Below are 12,493 nucleotides of genomic sequence, written 5' to 3'. Positions count from 1 at the left end.
TCCTCGGCTCGAAGAGTCTCTGAATTATCAGCCTTACATTGTGATTCTCCTTATTTGATTTTTCATTCGGATAAGGTAGTCCTGCGTACTAAACCTGGGTTCTTACCTAAGGTAGTTACTAACAGGAATATCAATCAAGAGATTGTTGTTCCTTCCTTATGCCCAAATCCTTCTTCAAAGAAGGAACGTCTACTGCACAACCTGGATGTAGTCCGTGCTCTAAAATTTTACTTACAGGCAACTAAGGAATTTCGACAAACGTCTTCTCTGTTTGTCATTTACTCTGGGCAGAGGAGAGGTCAAAAAGCTTCCGCTACCTCTCTTTCTTTTTGGCTTCGTAGCATAATTCGTTTAGCTTATGAGACTGCTGGACAGCAGCCTCCTGAAAGAATTACAGCTCATTCTACTAGAGCTGTGGCTTCCACTTGGGCCTTCAAGAATGAGGCCTCTGTTGAACAGATTTGCAAGGCTGCAACTTGGTCTTCGCTTCATACTTTTTCCAAATTTTACAAATTTGACACTTTTGCTTCATCGGAGGCTATTTTTGGGAGAAAGGTTCTTCAGGCAGTGGTTCCTTCTGTATAAAGAGCCTGCCTATCCCTCCCGTCATCCGTGTACTTTTGCTTTGGTATTGGTATCCCAGAAGTAATGATGACCCGTGGACTGATCACACTTAACAGAAGAAAACATAATTTATGCTTACCTGATAAATTCCTTTCTTCTGTAGTGTGATCAGTCCACGGCCCGCCCTGTTTTTAAGGCAGGTAAATATTTTTTGATTTATACTCCAGTCACCACTTCACCCTTGGCTTTTCCTTTCTCGTTGGTCCTTGGTCGAATGACTGGGAGTGACGTAGAGGGGAGGAGCTATATGCAGCTCTGCTGGGTGAATCCTCTTGCACTTCCTGTTGGGGAGGAGTAATATCCCAGAAGTAATGATGACCCGTGGACTGATCACACTACAGAAGAAAGGAATTTATCAGGTAAGCATAAATTATGTTTTTCTTGCCATTTTCACTATAGTTATTTATTACAAGATTTTAGATGACTTAATACATTGTTGGATTATTTAATTCTGGGTTAATATTGTCTAAATAGATTAATACATTGTTGATTTTTCTTCTTGCAGGATGGAAGCACACAGCTTAGAATCCCCATACCCAAATTTTTGTCCGAAGTCAGCACCACAGGAACGCAAGGAGGCGCCATAGCACCAATGACTGGAACTATAGAAAAGGTAACACTTATTTGTCACAATAGGCTGTAGAGTTCACAGAATACGATTATCTTTACTTTACTATTGCTAGATGCCGTGCTAATGCGCTTCAGATTTTGTGCTTTAGGTCTAACGCAGTGTCGGGTTAGTGCACATGAAGAATTAGTTATCTTAAGGCGCATTATGCAAGTATAAAATATTAAAAAATATTAATAATAATAATAATAATTATTATAGATGTGTTTTTATATATATATATACGTCACTACAAATAAAACAACCTTTGCATTTAAGACCAGAGAGTGCTGTCTTCTATCTTTTGCGATATATATATATATTTAAAAAAAAATTGTACAGCTATATAATATTTACATTATTAATATTTTTCAATATTTTATATTTAATAAATATGAAACGCACCTTAAGATAACTCATGTCGGGTTAATGCACATGAAGAATTAGTATACTCTTGTTGTTTATGTGCGCAAACCCCGACAAGAGTACACTATTTCTTCATGTGCGCTAACCTGACATGAGTTATGTTGAGGTGCGTTATGTATTTATTAAATATAAAATATTGAAAAATAATAATGTAAATAATTATTATAGATGTTCTTAAAAATTCAAGAATCATTTGAATATGTATGTATATTTTTCAATAACTATATAGTAATTATTAATAATTATCAATATTTTTAATTTAATATTTACCTAACATGCCTTAACACAACTAATTCTTCATGTGCGCTAATCCAACACCTCGTTAGAACTAGAGCTAGTAACCTGAAGCACGGTATGAATATTTTACATCCCAATGTTCTTCACATAGAAGATTTTTTTTTTTTAATATACTTTATATTCTATATATATATATATCTGATGATAATGTAAAATATAGTATCTATACCCATATATCTTTGTGAATATATATACAGGTGTGTGTGTGTATATATATATATATATATATATAATGTATATATGTGTGTGTGTGTGTGTGTGTGTGTATATATATATATATATATATATATATATATATATATATATACATATACACATACACACACACACATCTATTTAAAAATAACATTGTCCTGTATGTGAAGAACATCGGAATGTGAAATATTTACAACTAATGTCAGGTTAGCGTGTGATTGATAAGTGTTAGGTCTTTTTCTTCTGTGCCCTCCGTTGAAATCTATGGGGATAAAAAGTAAGCACGGTCATGATATCTGAGGTCCTAAAGTTAGTGCATGTCGGGTTCCGCTCGCTACAAAACTTTTACTTTCACCTTGATGAACTGATAATTAATTTCATTCACAAGAGAAATACTCAAAAACTGCCTTATCCTGATAAATCAGGTAAGGAGGAAAAGCACCCAGTAGAGAAACTCATCTAGATGTAGAAAAGAACAAAAATATTTTAAAATGTAACGTTACGGAAAACTTGGTCATTGGTCTAAAAGATTGATATAAAATGTCGTCAAGCAAATATAGGTCCCAAGGAGGGATAGGATGTCTAAAGCAGGACATATTCTTTCCAAAACTTGAAAGAATGCCATAGTACCATTGTGAGAGCAGTTTTCCCTCTAAAAGCTAAACCAAACAGGACTTCAAGATGGTTGCTGGTTTCTATAGTTTTTAAGAAATCCTCCTGTGAAACCTGTTTTGCAGCTTCCATCCATTGCCCTCTGCATCTCTCTTGTCAGATTAGCTGTCTGGGAACTTACAGTAGACTGGACAACAATTTCTTATAACCCGGAAGGCACTTAATGATATACAAAAAACGTATTTGCTTCAGAGACTGAGCTTTAGGGCTGTGTTTAATATTGTACATATCTCAGCTGATTATGTCATATTCCTGTGGGAAATTAGTGGTGGACTAGGTTGAGAACAGGCCCAACTACTGTGGATACTCTGCATCACTATGCAGTTTCTTTCTTTTGTAACTAACAAAGTTGAAGCTTGGAAGTTGCCTACAAGGATCACCAGTAGCTGATTTGTTTCTTCTGTTATGTGTGATCAGTCCACGGGTCATCATTACTTCTGGGATATAACTCCTCCCCAACAGGAAATGCAAGAGGATTCACCCAGCAGAGCTGCATATAGCTCCTCCCCTCTACGTCAGTCCCAGTCATTCTCTTGCACCCAACGACTAGATAGGATGTGTGAGAGGACTATGGTGATTATACTTAGTTTTTATGACTTCAATCAAAAGTTTGTTATTTTACAATAGCACCGGAGCGTGTTATTACTTCTCTGGCAGAGTTTGAGGAAGAATCTGCCAGAGTTTTTTACTATGATTTTAACCGGAGTTGTTAAGATCATATTGCTGTTCTCGGCCATCTGAGGGAGGTAAAGGCTTCAGATCAGGGGACAGCGGGCAGATGAATCTGCATTGAGGTATGTAGCAGTTTTTTTTATTTTCTGAATGGAATTGATGAGAAAATCCTGCCATACCGTTAAAATGACATGTATGTATACACTTCAGTATTCTGGGGATGGTATTTCACCGGAACTACTCTGTTAAAGGTCACTAATCCTTTTAATAACTATTTATCATGTAAACGTTTTTGCTGGAATGTAGAATCGTTTACATTGCTGAGGTACTGTGTGAATAAATCTTTGGGCATTATTTTCCACTTGGCAGCTTTTTTTGCCTTTCTTTGTGACAGTTTCGTTTCTCTTCACTGCTGTGTGGGAGAGGGAGGGGCCGTTTTTGGCGCTCTTTGCTACGCATCAAAAAATTCCAGTCAGTTACTTTTATATTTCCTGCATGATCCGGTTCATCTCTGACAGATCTCAGGGGTCTTCAAACTTCTTTGAAGGGAGGTAAATTCTCTCAGCAGAGCTGTGAGAATTCTTATAGTGACTGTGAATAAAAACGTTGCTTTGTATTTTTTATGTCAAATTTAATTATTATTATTTTACTAATGGGAACAAACCTTTGCTAAAAGTTGTGTTGTTTTAAAGTTTGATGCTATAACTGTTTTTCAGTTCATTATTTCAACTGTCATTTAATCGTTTAGTACCTCTTTGAGGCACAGTACGTTTTTGCTAAAAAAGATTATAACCAAGTTGTAAGTTTTTTGCTAGTGTGTTAAACATGTCTGACTCAGAGGAAGATATCTGTGTCATTTGTTCCAATGCCAAGGTGGAGCCCAATAGAAATTTATGTACTAACTGTATTGATGCTACTTTAAATAAAAGTCAATCTGTACAATGTGAACAAATTTCACCAAACAGCGAGGGGAGAGTTATGCCGACTAACTCGCCTCACGCGGCAGTACCTGCATCTCCCGCCCGGGAGGTGCGTGATATTATGGCGCCTAGTACATCTGGGCGGCCATTACAGATAACATTACAAGATATGGCTACTGTTATGACTGAAGTTTTGTCTAAATTACCAGAACTAAGAGGCAAGCGTGATCACTCTGGGGTGAGAACAGAGTGCGCTGACAATGCTAGGGCCATGTCTGATACTGCGTCACAGCTTGCAGAGCATGAGGACGGAGAGCTTCATTCTGTGGGTGACGGTTCTGATCCAAACAGATTGGACTCAGATATTTCAAATTTTAAATTTAAATTGGAGAACCTCCGTGTATTACTAGGGGAGGTCTTAGCAGCTCTCAACGATTGTAACACCGTTGCAATACCAGAGAAACTGTGCAGGTTGGATAAATACTTTGCGGTACCGGCGAGTACTGAAGTTTTTCCTATACCTAAGAGACTAACTGAAATTGTTACTAAGGAGTGGGATAGACCCGGTGTGCCGTTCTCACCCCCTCCAATATTTAGAAAGATGTTTCCAATAGACGCCACCACTCGGGACTTATGGCAAACGGTCCCCAAGGTGGAGGGAGCAGTTTCTACTTTAGCTAAGCGTACCACTATCCCGGTGGAGGATAGCTGTGCTTTCTCAGATCCAATGGATAAAAAATTAGAGGGTTACCTTAAGAAAATGTTTGTTCAACAAGGTTTTATATTGCAACCCCTTGCATGTATCGCGCCGATTACGGCTGCGGCAGCATTTTGGATTGAGTCGCTGGAAGAGAACCTTAGTTCATCTACGCTAGACGACATTACGGACAGGCTTAGAGTCCTTAAACTAGCTAATTCTTTCATTTCGGAGGCCGTAGTACATTTAACCAAACTTACGGCTAAGAACTCAGGATTCGCCATACAGGCACGTAGGGCGCTGTGGCTAAAATCCTGGTCAGCAGATGTTACTTCTAAGTCCAAATTACTTAATATACCTTTCAAGGGGCAGTCTTTATTTGGGCCCGGTTTGAAAGAAATTATCGCTGACATTACAGGAGGTAAGGGCCACGCCCTACCCCAAGACAAAGCCAAAGCTAAGGCTAGACAGTATAATTTTCGTCCCTTTCGGAATTTCAAAACAGGAGCAGCATCAACCTCCACTGCACCAAAACAGGAAGGAGCTGTTGCTCGTTACAGGCAAGGCTGGAAGCCTAACCAGGCCTGGAACAAGAGCAAGCAGGCCAGGAAACCTGCTGCTGCTCCAAAGACAGCATGAACCGAGATCCCCCGATCCGGGACCGGATCTAGTGGGGGGCAGACTCTCTCTCTTCGCCCAGGCCTGGGCAAGAGATGTTCAGGATCCCTGGGCACTAGAGATCATATCTCAGGGATACCTTCTAGACTTCAAATTATCTCCCCCAAGAGGGAGATTTCATCTGTCAAGGTTGTCAACAAACCAGATAAAGAAAGAAGCGTTTCTACGCTGCATACAAGATCTGTTATTAATGGGAGTGATCCATCCGGTTCCGCGGTCGGAACAAGGACAAGGGTTCTACTCAAACCTGTTTGTGGTTCCCAAAAAAGAGGGAACTTTCAGGCCAATCTTAGATTTAAAGATTCTAAACAAATTCCTAAGAGTTCCATCGTTCAAAATGGAAACTATTCGGACAATTTTACCCATGATCCAAGAGGGTCAGTACATGACCACTGTGGATTTAAAGGATGCTTACCTTCACATTCCGATCCACAAAGATCATCACCGGTATCTAAGGTTTGCCTTCTTAGACAGGCACTACCAGTTTGTAGCTCTTCCATTCGGATTGGCTACGGCTCCAAGAATCTTCACAAAGGTTCTGGGTGCCCTTCTGGCGGTACTAAGACCGCGAGGGATTTCGGTAGCTCCGTACCTAGACGACATTCTAATACAAGCTTCAAGCTTTCAAACTGCCAAGTCTCATACAGAGTTAGTTCTGGCATTTCTAAGGTCGCATGGATGGAAAGTGAACGAAAAGAAGAGTTCTCTCTTTCCTCTCACAAGAGTTCCATTCTTGGGGACTCTTATAGATTCTGTAGAAATGAAGATTTACCTGACAGAAGACAGGTTAACAAAGCTTCAAAATGCATGCCGTGTCCTTCATTCCATTCAACACCCGTCAGTAGCTCAATGCATGGAGGTGATCGGCTTAATGGTAGCGGCAATGGACATAGTACCTTTTGCACGCCTACACCTCAGACCGCTGCAATTATGCATGCTAAGTCAGTGGAATGGGGATTACTCAGATTTGTCCCCTACTCTGAATCTAAATCAAGAGACCAGAAATTCTCTTCTATGGTGGCTTTATCGGCCACACCTGTCCAGGGGGATGCCATTCAGCAGGCCAGACTGGACAATTGTAACAACAGACGCCAGCCTACTAGGTTGGGGCGCTGTCTGGAATTCTCTGAAGGCTCAGGGACTATGGAATCAGGAGGAGAGTCTCCTGCCAATAAACATTCTGGAATTGAGAGCAGTTCTCAATGCCCTTCTGGCTTGGCCCCAGTTAACAACTCGGGGGTTCATCAGGTTTCAGTCGGACAACATCACGACTGTAGCTTACATCAACCATCAGGGAGGGACAAGAAGCTCCCTAGCAATGATGGAAGTATCAAAGATAATTCGCTGGGCAGAGTCTCACTCTTGCCACCTGTCAGCAATCCACATCCCGGGAGTGGAGAACTGGGAGGCGGATTTCTTGAGTCGCCAGACTTTTCATCCGGGGGAGTGGGAACTTCATCCGGAGGTCTTTGCCCAAATACTTCGACGTTGGGGCAAACCAGAGATAGATCTCATGGCGTCTCGCCAGAACGCCAAACTTCCTCGCTACGGGTCCAGATCCAGGGATCCGGAAGCAGTTCTGATAGATGCTTTGACAGCACCTTGGAACTTCGGGATGGCTTATGTGTTTCCACCCTTCCCGCTGCTTCCTCGATTGATTGCCAAAATCAAACAGGAGAGAGCATCAGTAATTCTAATAGCACCTGCATGGCCACGCAGGACTTGGTATGCAGATCTAGTGGACATGTCATCCTGTCCGCCTTGGTCTCTACCTCTAAGACAGGACCTTCTGATACAGGGTCCATTCAAACATCAAAATCTAACTTCTCTGAAGCTGACTGCTTGGAAATTGAACGCTTGATTTTATCAAAACGTGGTTTTTCTGAGTCGGTTATTGATACTCTGATTCAGGCTAGGAAGCCTGTTACCAGAAGGATTTACCATAAAATATGGCGGAAATACCTATACTGGTGCGAATCCAAAGGTTACTCCTGGAGTAAGGTTAGGATCGCTAGGATATTGTCTTTTCTACAAGAAGGTTTAGAAAAGGGTTTATCAGCTAGCTCATTAAAGGGACAGATTTCAGCTCTGTCCATCTTGTTACACAGGCGTCTGTCAGAAAATCCAGACGTCCAGGCCTTTTGTCAGGCTTTAGCTAGGATCAAGCCTGTGTTTAAAGCTGTTGCTCCGCCATGGAGTTTAAACTTAGTTCTTAACGTTTTACAGGGTGTTCCGTTTGAACCCCTTCATTCCATTGATATAAAATTGTTATCTTGGAAAGTTCTGTTTTTAATGGCTATTTCCTCGGCTCGAAGAGTCTCTGAGTTATCAGCCTTACATTGTGATTCCCCTTATCTGATTTTTCACTCAGACAAGGTAGTTCTGCGTACTAAACCTGGGTTCTTACCTAAGGTAGTCACTAACAGGAACATCAATCAAGAGATTGTTGTTCCATCCCTGTGTCCAAATCCTTCTTCAAAGAAGGAACGTCTTCTACACAATCTGGATGTAGTTCGTGCCCTCAAGTTCTACTTGCAGGCAACTAAAGATTTTCGCCAAACTTCTTCCCTTTTTGTCGTTTATTCTGGACAGAGGAGAGGTCAAAAAGCTTCTGCTACCTCTCTCTCTTTTTGGCTTCGTAGCATAATACGTTTAGCCTATGAGACTGCTGGACAGCAGCCTCCTGAAAGAATTACAGCTCACTCCACTAGAGCTGTGGCTTCCACTTGGGCCTTTAAGAATGAGGCTTCTGTTGAACAGATTTGCAAGGCTGCAACTTGGTCTTCGCTTCATACTTTTTCCAAATTTTACAAATTTGACACTTTTGCTTCTTCGGAGGCTATTTTTGGGAGAAAGGTTCTTCAGGCAGTGGTTCCTTCTGTATAATGAGCCTGCCTATCCCTCCCGTCATCCGTGTACTTTTGCTTTGGTATTGGTATCCCAGAAGTAATGATGACCCGTGGACTGATCACACATAACAGAAGAAAACATAATTTATGCTTACCTGATAAATTCCTTTCTTCTGTTGTGTGATCAGTCCACGGCCCGCCCTGTTTTAAGGCAGGTAAATATTTTTTAAATTATACTCCAGTCACCACTTCACCCTTGGTTACTCCTTTCTCGTTGTTTCTTGGTCGAATGACTGGGACTGACGTAGAGGGGAGGAGCTATATGCAGCTCTGCTGGGTGAATCCTCTTGCATTTCCTGTTGGGGAGGAGTTATATCCCAGAAGTAATGATGACCCGTGGACTGATCACACAACAGAAGAAAGGAATTTATCAGGTAAGCATAAATTATGTTTTTTACCTTGAAGATCCCCCGAAGATGAATTACCCTCTGGAGACGAGCATTTTCTGCAGATATGGAGCATGCCACGGCTACTTTGTCTGCTATACTCACACCCCTATTTAAATCCTTACTAGCTGCACTGGAGGGTGCTTTATTTGACCTAAGATAAGAAGAAAAAAACTTTGAGGGACATGACAATGCTGTTGAATCCTGACTCAAATGAATCTGAAACTGACAAAGCTAGAGGCGCTATTATGAATGGAACAGAATGTTCAACCGACGGTACTAAGATGGTCGTGGTTCACAATCTTACCTGTGTCAGCTGTATCCTTGACTTTATGAAAAGAGCAGTGGGACTTAGCAAAGGGATGAGAACACATTCAGAGAGTCTCCTGTCCACCAGGGTCCTCCCTGCAATCAGTACACTTATTTGCTTATGTTTCTTGTCCCATCAACACTCTGACTTAGCTTGTGAAAACAGCATAGTGAAGGCTGGCGTAGGTTAAATAACTTTTCTAACTGTGGCCGTGATGGTCTACTGCAAAGTATTGTGAATGCCTTTCACACTGTCATGACTTCAGATTGATTTAAATAGCAGTAGCTGGCAAACAAAAAAACTCCTTTCTTATTTTTTCTGAGGCTGCCTTATTTCAAGAACCGTAGCTATACTCTTGATTCATTGCTGTTATTGTTTAAATATATGGATTATGTCTCTGAGGACCCCTAGTGGTCATTTGTAGTATCTCTTCTGTCAGCAAAACATTGGCTACATTTTTATGGTTAGTGATACTAATTGAGTTTGCTCTTAATATTTGTTACTTTCCTGGGGTTTTTTTATTTTATAAAAGAAGAAACTCACCCTCTCTTTTTCCCAAATTTTAACCTGTTTATTATTATGTCAATTTGTGTCTTCTAAATAAATAGAATTGGAAGAGGGGGAAAAAAGAATATGTGCTTTAAAAAGGATCTCTGTTTAATCCCTAACCCTATTTTTGTTGTACACGGAGCAGTTCTCTGGTATAGTGTCATTTTGATGGTTATGTTTAATAGATTGTTTGTAATAGTTATATGATTATCTGAAATCATCATGTTTATAAGTGAGAGTTATTTCCTCATCTTCTCTCCCTGGTATATTGAGACACAAGTGCTCTCCCCATAGCTGTTTTTGTCCTCCTATACATTCACAAATAGGAGTGGAGTCATATCTCTTATATATATTTGTAGTCTTATTTGTGTCTGTAATCATATAGGCAGTTACACATTGCATCTCCTCTGCAGTAACTTTCATCTCTTTACTGTTTTATAGCTCTCACTGTGGAAAATGCTGTCACTATTTCTGTCATATATCTATGCATACTTGTTGTATACTGGTTGTAAGCTTCCGCAATAGCTAAACCAAACAGAAACCTGAACTTTAAGAGAAGTGATAAAGGAAGATAAATTATGTTCTGTCCAAATAAATCTGTTTAACAATAACTCGATGGTTATTTTAAATATAAAATTACACTTTGACATAATAGAAAAATTTGTTAGTTTTTTTTCCCATTGTTTACAATTTTTTGGATATTTTCCCATTAACTCCATACTGCAAATAATAACGATTATCTCATAGCTTATGTATTTTGAATTTTCTAAAGACACCCGCTGAAGAGAATCTTAACCATTTTATTAAACACCTGCTTTACATTGCGTGTTTTATTTATATGTTGTTCTTGCTTTAGGTGTTTGTAAAAGTAGGTGATAAAGTTGAAGCTGGAGATCCACTTATGGTTATGATTGCTATGAAAATGGAGGTGAGTCTTAGCAGCTTAGCCTGATTAATCATTTAAACTGAAGTGATTGTCATAGTTATTTATTAGCATTATTTTTATGTATTTACAGCACACAATACGCGCCCCCAAGGCTGGTACCATAAAAAAAGTTTACTTTAAAGAAGGTGTTCAAGCTAATCGACATGCTCCACTTGTTGAATTGGAGGATGAAGAAACCAATTCTGAGTAATTTCTATGAAATAAACTGATTTTTCTTGTGTTATTACAAGAACAGATATATATATATATAATGTCCATGTGTTTGTAAAAATCATTTTATACATATTAGTGATTCATTCAAGTTGCTTTGTAAAATGGCATGGGTTTTAAAACATGAGCAATTAAATATTATTGGTGAAACTAACAATCTCTCCATTCTTGCTATGCGGTATAATATTTTGTTAAATTAACAGTGTCTCAGACTCTGTATCATGCACTATATAATATAGACAACATTGTTTGTATTTTGTTCTTTGTACCCATTAAAAGTGAATGAAGCAGACTTCAGTGTGTGTGTGTGTATGTATGTGTGTATATATATATATATATATATATATATATATACTAGTCCTAAAGCCCGTTGACACGGGCCGTGTTGTGTGATGTGATATTTTTTTTTTTTTTTTTTCTCTCTCTGTCTCTACCCCTCTCTCTCTCTCTCTACCCCTCTCTCTCTCTCTCTCTCTCTACCCCTCTCTCTCTCTCTCTACCCCTATCTCTCTCTCTCTCTCTACCCCTCTCTCTCTCTCTCTCTCTCTCTCTCTCTCCACCCCTCTCTCTCTCTCTCTCTACCCCCTCTCTCTCTCTCTCTCTACCCCTCTCTCTCTCTCTCTACCCCTCTCTCTCTCTCTCTCTCTCTCTCTCTCTCCCCCTCTCTCTCTCTCTCTCTACCCCTATCTCTCTCTCTCTCTCTACCCCCCTCTCTCTCTCTCTCTCTCTCTCTCTCTCTCCACCCCTCTCTCTCTCTCTCTCTACCCCTCTCTCTCTCTCTCTACCCCTCTCTCTCTCTCTCTCTCTCTCTCTCTCTACCCCTCTCTCTCTCTCTCTCTCTCTCTCTCTCTCTCTCTACCCCTCTCTCTCTCTCTCTCTCTCTCCACCCCTCTCTCTCTCTCTCTCTCTCTCCACCCCCCTCTCTCTCTCTCTCTCTCTCCACCCCTCTCTCTCTCTCTACCCCTATCTCTCTCTCTCTCTCTCTACCCCTCTCTCTCTCTCTCTCCACCCCTCTCTCTCTCTCTCTCTCTCTCTACCCCTCTCTCTCTCTCTCTACCCCTCTCTCTCTCTCTCTCTCTCTCTCTCTCTACCCCTCTCTCTCTCTCCACCCCTCTCTCTCTCTCTCTCTCTCTCTCCACCCCTCTCTCTCTCTCTCTCTCTCCACCCCCCTCTCTCTCTCTCTCTCTCTACCCCTCTCTCTCTCTCTCTCTACCCCTATCTCTCTCTCTCTCTCTACCCCTCTCTCTCTCTCTCTCTCTCCACCCCTCTCTCTCTCTCTCTCTCTCTCTACCCCTCTCTCTCTCTCTCTCTCTACCCCTCTCTCTCTCTCTCTCTCTACCCCTCTCTCTCTCTCTCTCTCTCTCTCTCTCTACCCCTCTCTCTCTCTCTCTCTCT

General features: G+C 40.7%; 1 protein-coding gene across 1 annotated transcript in view; it reads left to right on the top strand.

The window, feature by feature from the left end:
• The window catches only part of MCCC1 (methylcrotonyl-CoA carboxylase subunit 1), a 51,446-nt gene extending 40,191 nt beyond the window's left edge, over positions 1 to 11,255 (top strand). The window contains 3 exon segments of the mRNA XM_053710177.1: positions 1,130 to 1,237; positions 10,799 to 10,870; positions 10,959 to 11,255. Of these exon segments, the coding sequence (XP_053566152.1) occupies positions 1,130 to 1,237; positions 10,799 to 10,870; positions 10,959 to 11,078 (300 nt within the window). The 3' untranslated portion in view covers positions 11,079 to 11,255.
• The last annotated feature ends 1,238 nt before the right edge of the window (positions 11,256 to 12,493 follow it).

The sequence above is a fragment of the Bombina bombina genome, chromosome 4 (assembly GCF_027579735.1).
Source record: "Bombina bombina isolate aBomBom1 chromosome 4, aBomBom1.pri, whole genome shotgun sequence".
NCBI lineage: Eukaryota > Metazoa > Chordata > Amphibia > Anura > Bombinatoridae > Bombina > Bombina bombina.
This window is presented reverse-complemented; position numbering and strand designations above follow the sequence as displayed.